Source organism: Xyrauchen texanus, chromosome 46 (genome assembly GCF_025860055.1).
Source record: "Xyrauchen texanus isolate HMW12.3.18 chromosome 46, RBS_HiC_50CHRs, whole genome shotgun sequence".
In the NCBI taxonomy this organism is placed as follows: domain Eukaryota; kingdom Metazoa; phylum Chordata; class Actinopteri; order Cypriniformes; family Catostomidae; genus Xyrauchen; species Xyrauchen texanus.
Window position 1 is genome coordinate 4,787,948 of NC_068321.1, and position 11,176 is coordinate 4,799,123.

At 40.6% G+C, this 11,176-nt stretch overlaps 1 protein-coding gene across 1 annotated transcript; it reads left to right on the forward strand.

Annotated features, from left to right (window-relative positions):
- Positions 1 to 535: 535 nt before the first annotated feature.
- Positions 536 to 8,691, forward strand: dbndd1 (dysbindin domain containing 1). Its single transcript, XM_052119683.1, has 4 exons — positions 536 to 614; positions 5,326 to 5,472; positions 6,017 to 6,154; positions 8,213 to 8,691. The coding sequence occupies exons 1-4, from the start codon at positions 584 to 586 to the stop codon at positions 8,395 to 8,397; spliced, it is 501 nt and encodes a 166-aa protein (XP_051975643.1). The 5' UTR covers positions 536 to 583; the 3' UTR covers positions 8,398 to 8,691.
- The last annotated feature ends 2,485 nt before the right edge of the window (positions 8,692 to 11,176 follow it).

Here is an 11,176-nt window from a genome sequence, read left to right on the forward strand (position 1 = left end):
CTTTAAATCTTATATACTTTAACGATTAGGCCACTTCCAGGACTAAACAAATGGCAAATAGGTTCATAAGACCTTTCAAAGCAATTTTGTAAAAAATAAAAAATCTGTGTCAAGGTGACTAATATATATATATATTAGTCACCTTAACACAGATCTGCGCATGCATTCTTTAGCCAACATGGTAAACAAAACCCCTGCATCTCTGTCTACAATCCTTTTTATTGTCTATGGGCACCTCCCTTTCTACCACCCTTGCTCTGTTCCCTCATCTTTGGTCATATACAGTGTGGCAGTTGCGTGGAGGCAGACTGCATTTTTCTCTGGTGGGACTCTTTATGTGTCACTGTTGTGCTGCAGTGATAAAAGCAGTGTGAATGTGTGACTGTGCATGTAGGGGTGGGGAGAGCAAGAGAGAGAGAGAGAGCAAGAGAGAGAGAGAGAGAGAGAGAGAGAGAGAGAGAGAGAGTGTGGGTAGCTAGAAAGAGATAGCGCCTGTTCACGAGGCTGCACCTCACTCTCTCACTTCCCTCTTCTCCCGTCTGCAACGCCTGACAGCACTGCACCGGCTACTACAATTGTCTTAATGGAGGCTCAGGCAGATTCTAGTACAGCAGGTAAGAGCAGATATTTCTTTAGGCAGCATGCTGCGACTCATTAAGCACACACCCATCAGATTCAATTGTCCACTGTAAGAGCCACTACTATGTCCATTTATTTAGTGCACAGACAAAGCAGGCAGGCAGGGGAAGCCGACAGGCTCTGCTCAGTGGCGTACAGCATGCATTTATGCATGCTCATGAGAAAAGGCGAAGCAACTTGAATACATTTAGGGTGTTGGCTTAAGCATTACAGCAGAAATGACTACTATAACTGGAGTGTTAATAAAAGATAAAGGTCCTGAGAGATGGACAGGGCAACCTTTACAAAAGTGACATGCAAGAGTTGCATGTATGCAGTGGTTGCGATGGGACAATGGAACTTTCATGTACTACTGGATAATACTAAAAATATAATTCACCTTGGCTTGCTTGGTTTAGATTCAGTGCTCATCTTTTGGAATATACAATTATATTGCAATCAATGTAATGATATATGCATGGCTGACATGCACAATAAAAGAAAAACCCTGCAGAACTCAAAACTGAATCTAAAATCTGAGCCATAAGGATTGTGTGTGTGGGCTAACGGGAGGTGCACGGTAGGGAGGGATGACCTGCAGAATACATAAAACAGCTGCAGCTGGGAAAGTCTGTTTCATCAGATTTCTGTTCCAAAAATGGAAATGCAGAAGGGGTAGATCCATTAATATGTGTCTAATTGTCTTCTTGTCCCTTATATGTAATTGAAAAGACTTCAACAATATAAAATGTGTGTATGCTTTGACTGTGGCCTCAAGAAATCAATAGACGGCTGGAAGCTCTTTAAACACAGTGAAACACTAGCATCTTCTGTTTCACTTGTTTGGCAACCACAGACAGACCCCATTAGAGCACTAGACATGCAGAAGAGCTTGGCTGTAGACATGGAGCTAAACTGTGATTTAGAGTTTTGTAAGTGGTGTCTGCTTAGTCAAGCATCATTGTTACTATTGCTCATGATCAGTGTCAGGGATTTGAACAAACCGGTAATCATAAGTATTTCACTTCTGCACCATTTTTGGGACGGATGTGAGTAATACCTCAAATTATGCATCTTGTTGAGGAAAGGTGAGCTTTTACTTTACCAAGCAATCAGATTTACATACATCGGATAATAAAACTGCCAAAACCCCCAAATATTTATAGTGCATTTCCATTATCAGTTACTGTTTTCCTGAGTAAAACTGGGCACCGCCATCATGACTCTGATTGGCGCTCGACATTTGTATTTGATGACTTACAGAAATCATATTTCACTTTGTAATTCTTTTGAACAAAATTAACTATACGGTCAAATTCCTGAGAATGAGAGCTTTCATTTGATATATGACTTGTCCCTTTAGGTGCTATGTTAAGGACTTTTATTTTCGTATAAATATTTCTACACCATTACCTCTAGGGGGCGCCAATTTTCAACGCAATTGCTTTGAGGCATTATTTTGTCATTTTAAGTAACAAAAATTCTGAATTTATGGTTATCTCTGATGGATACATTAAAGAAGGGCCATATCTAGAGTCCAGAACAATACAGAGACATCAGGTGGGCTCTTTTAATCTCTTAAATTGGGCCAGGAAGTAACCACCTAACAACCACTCAAAACACCCTAGTAACCACACAGCATGCACTAACAAACACAAACACAGCAGCTGCATAGAAACATACTAACAACCACCTAGAATAGCCTAGCACCCACATACTGTTGTAATGTGCTACAAAACACTCAACTGAATAGCAATGCCTTGGCATCCACATAGCAAGGTGCCAAAAACCTCTCAGAACACCTTAGCAACTGCATTACCCAGGCAACCACCCAAAACACTCTAGTATTCACCACTCATATTATCTTCAGGATTTTTTTTCTTTCTTCATATTACTCAAAGGGATAGTTCACCCCAAAAATTTTCATTTTCATTCTCAGACGTGTAAGACTTTTTCTTCTGCAGAACACAAATTAAGATTTATAGAAGAACGTTTCAGCTCTGTAGGTCCATTCAATGCAAGTGATTGGTGACCAGACCTTTGTACATCCAAAAATCACATAAAGGCAGCATAAAGCATTAATAAAATTAATACCACCATTGACAGTGTTACAACCCAGAAGCAGATCACCATATACCCAAATCAGAAGCTATGGATGAACAGGGAAGTGCGACTCCTATTGAAGACACGCAACACTGCCTTCAGATCAGGAGATGCACAAGCCTATAGCACTTCCAGAGCAAATCTGAAAAGGGGCATCAAAGAGGCCAAGCACTGCTACAAGCTTAAGATAGAGGGACACTTTTCCAACACTGACCCTCGACGTATGTGGCAGGGCATTCAGGCCATCAGTGACTACAAACCAACTCACTCCACCCCGCAGCTACTGATGCCAACTTCCTGAACGAGCTAAATGACTTTTATGCTCGCTTTGAAAGAGGCAACAGAGATTCTGCCACCAAGCTCAAATCCTCAGCAGACCACCCGCCAATCACACTCTCGTCTACAGATGTCTGCAATGCACTGAGCAGGATCAGCGTGCACAAGGCTGCAGGACCAGACAACATCCCTTGTCGCAGTACTCAGAGCATGTGCTGGAGCAGCTCGCTGGGGTTTTTACAGACATTTTCAACCTGTCTCTTGCCCAAGCAGCTGTACCAACATGCTTTAAATGCACTTCCATTGTGCCAGTGCCAAAACACTCCAGCCCGAAGTGCCTTAACGACTACCGCCCTGTAGCACTCACACCCATCGTAATGAAGTGCTTTGAGCGGCTGGTCCTGGCACACCTAAAAGACTCTCTACCATCCACATTGGACTCACATCAGTTTGCCTACCGTAGCAATAGGAGCACAGAGGATGCAGTTTCCATGGCACTGCACTCTGTGCTCACACATCTGGACAAAAAGAACACCTATGCACGCATGCTGTTTGTTGACTTCAGCTCAGCATTCAATACTGTCATCCCAACTAAGCTAATAGCCAAACTTGGAGACCTGGGCATCAACACCTCCATGTGCAACTGGATTTTGGACTTTTGACCAACAGACCCCAGAATGTTCGATCTGGCTTCACCTGCTCCACGTCCATCACACTCAACACTGGTGTACCACAGGGCTGTGTGCTAAGCCCGTTCTCTACTCCCTCTTCACCTCCGACTGCAAACCTGTGTACCGAATCTAATTCCATCATCAAGTTTAGCGGATCTACACTACGGTGATTGGTCTCATCAGCAACAACGATGAGACTGCCTATAGGGAGGAGATCAAGCACCTGGCCACATGGTGCACTGAAAATAACCAGCTCCTCAACACCACCAAAACGAAGGAGCTCATCGTGGACTTCAGAAAAGAGCCAAGAGGCATACACGACACCATCCACATCAATGGAATGGCTGTTGAGCGTGTCTCTAGTTTCAAGTTCTTGGGAACCCACATCTCGGCGGACATGTCCTGGACAACCAACACCTCCTGCCTGGTCAAGAAGGCTCACCAGCGTCTCTTCTTCCTGAGGACACTGAGGAAGAATCAGCTTTCCTCGACTATCCTGGTGAACTTCTATCGCTGTGCAATAGAAAGCATCCTGACCAACTGTGCTACAGTGTGGTATGGGAGCTGTTCTGTTGCAGAACGCAAGGCACTGCAGCTGGTGGTGAAAACCGCCCAGCGCATCACTGGGACTCAACTACCTGCCATCGAGCACATCCAGAGGAAACGCTGTCTGCACCGAGCTCGCAGCATCCTTAAGGACTCCTCTCATCCAGCCCACAGACTGTTTTCTCTCCTGCCCTCTGGCAGGCGTTTCAGGTGCCTCCAGACCAGGACCAGCAGACTAAAGAACAGCTTTTTCCCCAGAGCTGTCTCTTTACTGAACTCTAACCCTCACTGATCCCACTCCCCTCATATACTGATAAACTCTCCTCTCCCTCCTCATACCTCATACACTTTGTTATTTGCACTGCTATAATGTTCATTTGCACTGCTGACTATATTATAGTAACAACTGTTTACATATGCATCTTGCACTACTTATCTGACTGGAATATCATTTGCACTGCCGACTGTTTATTTACAGTACCAATTGTTTACATATACATTTGCAAAACCGTACTTTAACTGTAATATGCAATTACTTTCCACTGCACTTTTACTCGGATAGTTTTTGTCCAACTTAATTTGTACTAATAGTATTTATTGCACTTCTGGTTAGACCCAAACTGCATTTCGTTGCCTTGTACCCGTACTTGTGTAATGACAATAAAGTTGAATCTAATCTAATCTAATCTAATCTAAAGGTAATCCATACGACTCCACTTTCACTTGCACAATCTTCTTCTTTTGTTTTTGGCGATTAGCTTTCTTTGTCCATCTTCATCGACCTACTGGGCGAGTGGAGAATTTATTGACTTTAATTTTGATCCGTTTCTTGACCACACCTATCATATATCTTCTGAAATCAGGGATTAAATCACTGGAGTCTTGGATTACACCACACTGGCTACTTTTATGCTGTCTTTATGTGCTTTTGGAGCTTGAAAGTTTTGATCACCATTCACTTGCATTGTATGGACCTACAGAGCTGAAATCATTTTCTAAAAATCTTAATTTGTGTTCATTAGAATAAAGTCATACACATCTGGGATGAACTAGCACTGTGTACAATAAGCTTGTAGAATTTCTTTCTCTTTATATTTTACTTTTGTTGCAGAGCCACTTAGAGAGCGAGAGATCCAGAAGCTTCTAAAGTCATCCAGCTCGGCCAGTCTCACGAGTGAGGCATCCCACAATGCTTTAGGAGAGCATTTTGGAACCCTATCACATTATGGCAGTCAGGTGCTGATCACAGAGAAACGACGTGAGTCAAAGAGAATTACACAAAATGTGTCATATTGAAAAAAAATATATTTTAGAATATTTTTATTAAAGAAAACAATTTAAAAAAAGTTACTCATTATCGTAATGAGAAAAATACATTCTCATATAAAAAATATATGGGTATATTCATAAAATTGTGAATTATATATACACATCATTACAGTATTTATTATACTCCTTTTTGTTTCTTGCTGATATTATTATTTTGGAAAACCGTGTTCAGGACAGGATGATTTCCATTAGTTAAATGTCCAGATGCATTACAGTAATAAGAATGTGGTTTTCTACATTATGTTAATGAGAATTCAGAGGAAATGTGCTCAATCAGATATCTTGAAAATGAGATCACAATGTAAAAAATCTTAATGAACTTAAATAGAGGCTTCGTTTACTTTATGCAAATTAAAATGTCTTATTTTTGTAATTTTGGCTGAAATATGATTCTTTATGAGATTCATCCTATTCAATTTAGTTGAAAACATCTCTGATGTAGTTTTGTTCTGATGTCTCGTGTTTAATCTTAGAGCCTCTGAGCAGTGTGTCCTCACTGGAGGTGCACTTTGACCTCTTGGACCTGACAGAGCTCACAGACATGTCTGACCAGGAGCTGGGGGAGGTGTTTGCTGACTCAGATGAGGAGAACCATACAGAATGCCCTTCAAGTGAGTCACATTTACCAGTTTTCCACACCAGGAGATTCTAAATTGAATCAAGTTTTAGTGTTTTGCAAGTCGTTGTTGAATCATTCCATTACCCAGCACTAAAATATCCTTTAGATTCATATTTAAACAAAGTTAGAGCTTTTGCCTAGGACAATGTTTATAGAGCAACAAGCAATATAAAACAGTTGGATAACATTTAAACTGGAAACTCACAGTGGTTCCATGGATATCCACAGAACACATTATTATTTGATTGAGTTATGTGGTGTCTGAAGTGCACAACTGTGTAAATGTTAAATATTTTATCACACAACAGAGTCAGAGTCAATGTCAGTGCCATCCTGCATTCTGAGCTACTCGGATTAGCTTTCCTTGGAGTCACCACTTAATGCTCTGTGGTCTTTAAATTATATGAAAAATGTTTGTCAAGGTCAGTGCCTAAAAGTGTTCAAAAATTACATAATGGTGAGATCACACTGACAGCGATTAATTAAATTGCTGGGGTCGCCCAGTCCCTGTACTGTTGCAACTATGATTGCCAAGTTGTTCCATATTAACTGGGTGGTCAGGTATTTTTAAATTCCGATGTCCCATACAGGATGCCTATTGTATTCTAGCTCCGATATGGTCGAGGGGGACCTAGTAAAACATACAAGTCTATCACAATTTTAAGAGCCAACCAAAATAATTTATAATAAATAAATAAATAAATACATTTAATACAATTATAATATAAAGAACACAGTATTTTTTAATACACAAAAATTTTTAAATGGCCGTCAATGGAGAAAGATGCTTTTTGAGTCCAAATGGCATAACATCTACCAGCAGAGGTTACAATGCAAACCAGATGAAACCTGATCCATTGGCTATTTTTTTATATATTCCGGGATCAAAGCAAGTTAAGCTCAATCTACAGCATTTGTGGCATAATTTTCATTAACGCAAATATTAATTTCGTCTCGTCCCTTCTTTTCTTTTAAAAAAGGGAAATAAAAATCGAGGTTACAATGGCACCTACAAAGAGAATGTGGGCAATTTTTGGAGGCTTTAAACAAAAAAATGTGAAGCTTATAATTTTATAAAAGCACACATTAATTCTTCTGTTAAAACTTGTGAATTATTTGTGCTGTAAAGTTGTGTAAATGGTCATTATTCCAGCCATTTTTAGGTTTGTTGACATCACATTGTCATGGAAATGAAGTTGTAAAATGGGTTAAAACTGTACATAGAAAAGGTTAGTAAGTGATTTTATCACACTAAAATCATATTAACAGGTATACGGTTTAACACTTATGGCTTTTGAAACGTTGTATCTTAACGTTAAACAATTGGACCCATTTACTTTCATTGTAAGTACCTCACTGGAACCCAGATTTGTGCTTTTTTTTTAAAGGAGGGATGAGTCAAAATCAATTTTTGTGGTAATCAATATTATGCCACAAATGCTGTTGATTGATCTTAACTTTACTGAACCCGGAATACTCCTTTAAATTGTCTCAGGATGCAGATCAAGTGAGCTCCACTGTCTTCTATTGGTAGCGGCCACATTGCATCACAGCGTAAATACCTAAATTTGAACTCTGCTAAACTTTGTCACCATCGCCAATGATCTCGGTCACTCATGTCACCTCAAATCGCCAATTGTCATTGAAAACTAATGACTTCCAGTCATTTTGTCACTGCAAATCGATGTCAGTGTGATGGCACCTTGATCCATTGTCGAGGACACAGTTGTGACTTTATGAATCAAATGAGCTCTGTTACAAAACCTAGTGAGCTGCCTTGCTGTCCACTGCCTACATTAGCAGCCACCTTCAGGCAGCATCTAAACCATCATGGATCCTCATAATAGATGGATTTGAATTGGTGTGCTTCCAAGAACAATGCTGGTCTAGGTAGGCAGTTCTCTAGGTTTTGGAGCAGCAATATGGTCTCGTCAACATTAAATTAGCCCTAGAGAAAACCAAAAATGTTGTTAGATCTCAGTTTTATAGAAATGTTCTTGTCATCAGTTTTGGTCAGTCAGTGGTATGTTTCATTGGTTTATTTTCAAAGTTCATCTTGTAGATCGCCAACAGCCCCCGTTACCTCGATTTCCACACAGTCATTACGTTCGCTCGCCTTCCTGGACCCGTGGTGGAAAAGGGGAGCAGCAACCAAGAGATCGGAAACACCATAGCGACTCGGAAAACACGGAACCTTTACTGAAGATAGAACGCTCCCAATCTCAACAGCCTTGAGTCAGGGCCACCTACAGGGGCTCAGGGAGAACACAAAGCCCTTATGTGGGAAGTGGAGGTTCCTTCTAAAGCAAGGAAATGAGGGACCTCTAGGATCAAAGGACATGAAGATCCCACCTAAAGATAATGCAATCCCTTTGCCCATTATGATGGGCAAGGAGACATCTCCAATAAGCTGGGGTAAGTGTAGACTCTTCCTCAAGATAGAAAAGATTTCATCCAACCAGGTTTTTGCGGCACCTCTTTGTGACATGGACATCTCCATCTACTCCATTTGACTTCTGAATATGGAGAACTAGAAGCATAATGTAGCATTATGGACCAAATTGCCTCAAGTGATGCAAGAGAAATGTGAATTTAAAGAGCAATTGAGGACTTCAACTGTGATTTTAAACAGTCAAGAACCTGTAGCAATATAGCAATGTGATAAAGCAGAAATTGTTACAGCACACATTCATAGAGGCAAAGGTGTGGTTCAAGAAATGCCTGTGAAAGCGGTAACAAAAATTACCAACAAAAGTGGCTTTTGAGGAGATTCTACATGAAAATCAGGAGGCCCAGAAGTGAAATATCTTCTTAAAAAGAAGTTAATACCTAAGACCACAAACATACTCTAGGCAAGTACATGAATGCAGGCACCTTTACCTATGCATAAGAACCATTGTTGCAAGCATTAGCATAAACGGTCTGCTTCTATGGTCAGTTTTCTCTGTAAGGGTCAGCTATTCCAGTTTCCCCAACCCTGTTCCTGGTGGCACACCAACAATAAACATTTTGGATGTCTCCCCAGGCTGACGCATCCATTTCAGGGCTTGAAGTCTCTACTAATGTGTTGATGAGTTGAATCAGATGTGTTAAATTAAGAAATCCATCGAAAATGTGTACAGCTGAGGTGCCTCCAAGAACAGGCTTGTGAAACAAGTAGCTTGTGATCTACTGGGTGTTTCTCTATTGGAAGGCTGCAGCCTAGTTAGGCTGTGTCCTCTCTAGACCAGTACTTCTGAGGCTGTAGGATAGGCTCCTTCTCAGAATTCAGTACTAAAATGAGACTGTCTAGAGGTGCACATATGCTAGGGATTTTGGGTGATTGAAGGCCACAAAGGATGCACTTGATGCATCCTTCCAAAATATGGTAACAAAGGCTGCAAAACAAGGATGGTGTCAAAGGGTCCTCACAATTGAGATGGCCTTTGACAGGTACTTGATGACGTGGCAGCCGAGATATCAAGCTTAAAAGGGCTGCAGCCTTCCGAATGAGAAATACCCATTGTAATGGCTGAGCAAAAGTTTAAAGAGAATCTTGCTTTGCAGGTTAAAGAAGTTAGTTTAAGAATGACACATATATTTGAAGGTAACTCTAATTTATTGCCCCTTGAGTATTGCGGTTTGATATTTCCACAGCAGCTCAAGAACACATTGCATGTATGTAAAGCTTGGCCAAGCATTTGCATCTGTGTTGTGTGATTCAGTATAGCAGGGGTCGCAACCTATGGCGCGTCTGCCAACACTGGCACAAGGAGGGGTAATCACTGGCATGTGAGTAACAGCGAGAGGGTGGAGTATGTATTTTATTTATATGAACTTCCTCACACCTGCATGCCAACATATCTATTGCACGTTTTTAGTTATAAGCTGAATGGGAGGCCAAACATTGTTAAAGTGTGACTAAACTGCGCTAGTCTACAGACGAAATATGAAAGGGAGCACAGAACCACCTAGCGTGTGCTCAGAACAGAGCTGCGCACGAGCAGTGCATGTAGACTGTTGGATTAAATCACAGCCGTCTGAAGTAACATTTTCACATACAGACTTATCTTGATTTTATTTCGATGGATCGTTCAGCCCTACACTTTGCAATAGAAAAAAAGTTTAGTTTTTGCATTATTTTGAAGCAGGTGCTCTTTATACCTCGTCACGTTCATCTCAGTCTGCAAGCTCACAACTATCATCAGCACAGTGTCAGCAAATTGATTAATTAGGAAAATAAAAAATGGTTGCTGACCCCTGGCATCTAGTATGTTTCTGGCCTAACTGTTGAATGTACGAGAGATTAAAGGGAAAATTGTAGCAATGTTTTTTTAACTTATTACAAAATGTGATTGTCATTAATCTAATAATTTCCCAGCAAGATGATATCCAAATACAAGGCCTCAAAAAATTATTGAAATATGCCAAATTCAAATTTTATCCTAAAAGACCATTCAAGGGCAATTTAAAGGGCAATCAAGATGCAAAGGTTAAAGATTTAAAGTCTTTTGTGCAAACTACTGGAATTCTCTGTACTTGCTGTACTGTATTTGTCACCATTCAAGGTTATTACAGGGTTCAATGATGTCAAGCTTGTTCAAAACACAGGGTTTCATCAGCGAAGAATTGTAAAAACGACAAGAATCATGAACAGTCTGACAAATTAATGAAAATAACAATCTAACATGGGAATAAACATGCAAAATATCAAAAACATGAAGTTGTTTCCCTTTTTGTTTCAATGTAGAGCTTGCAGGAGACCACTTTTCCAACAACGGTTCTCATTACACAACTGTGCCATTCCATACTGATCCAGGCTTGTTGGCACGACTGTGGTTTATTTTTCCACTGTGGTGCTGAAACAATTTGGTTGGACTAAGCAAGCGACCAATCAAGAGTCACCAAATCACTACAGGCATGCCACCAGAATGGTTGTCAGAGTACAATTAGCTAACAGTGCTTAGAAATCCAGACTGGGAACGGTTGGTAATCGCACCATACCAATCCAAGCTCAAGCGGAAATACTACTGGA

What these genes read in the sequence shown, in the direction of transcription:
- dbndd1 (XM_052119683.1), top strand. Translation starts at nt 584, where the DNA reads ATGGAGGCTCAGGCAGATTCTAGTACAGCAG. An exon ending in GCTGATCACAGAGAAACGAC is followed by an intron (nt 5,473 to 6,016) that starts GTGAGTCAAAGA and finishes GTTTAATCTTAG; the next exon opens with AGCCTCTGAGCAGTGTGTCC. An exon ending in CCATACAGAATGCCCTTCAA is followed by an intron (nt 6,155 to 8,212) that starts GTGAGTCACATT and finishes TTATTTTCAAAG; the next exon opens with TTCATCTTGTAGATCGCCAA.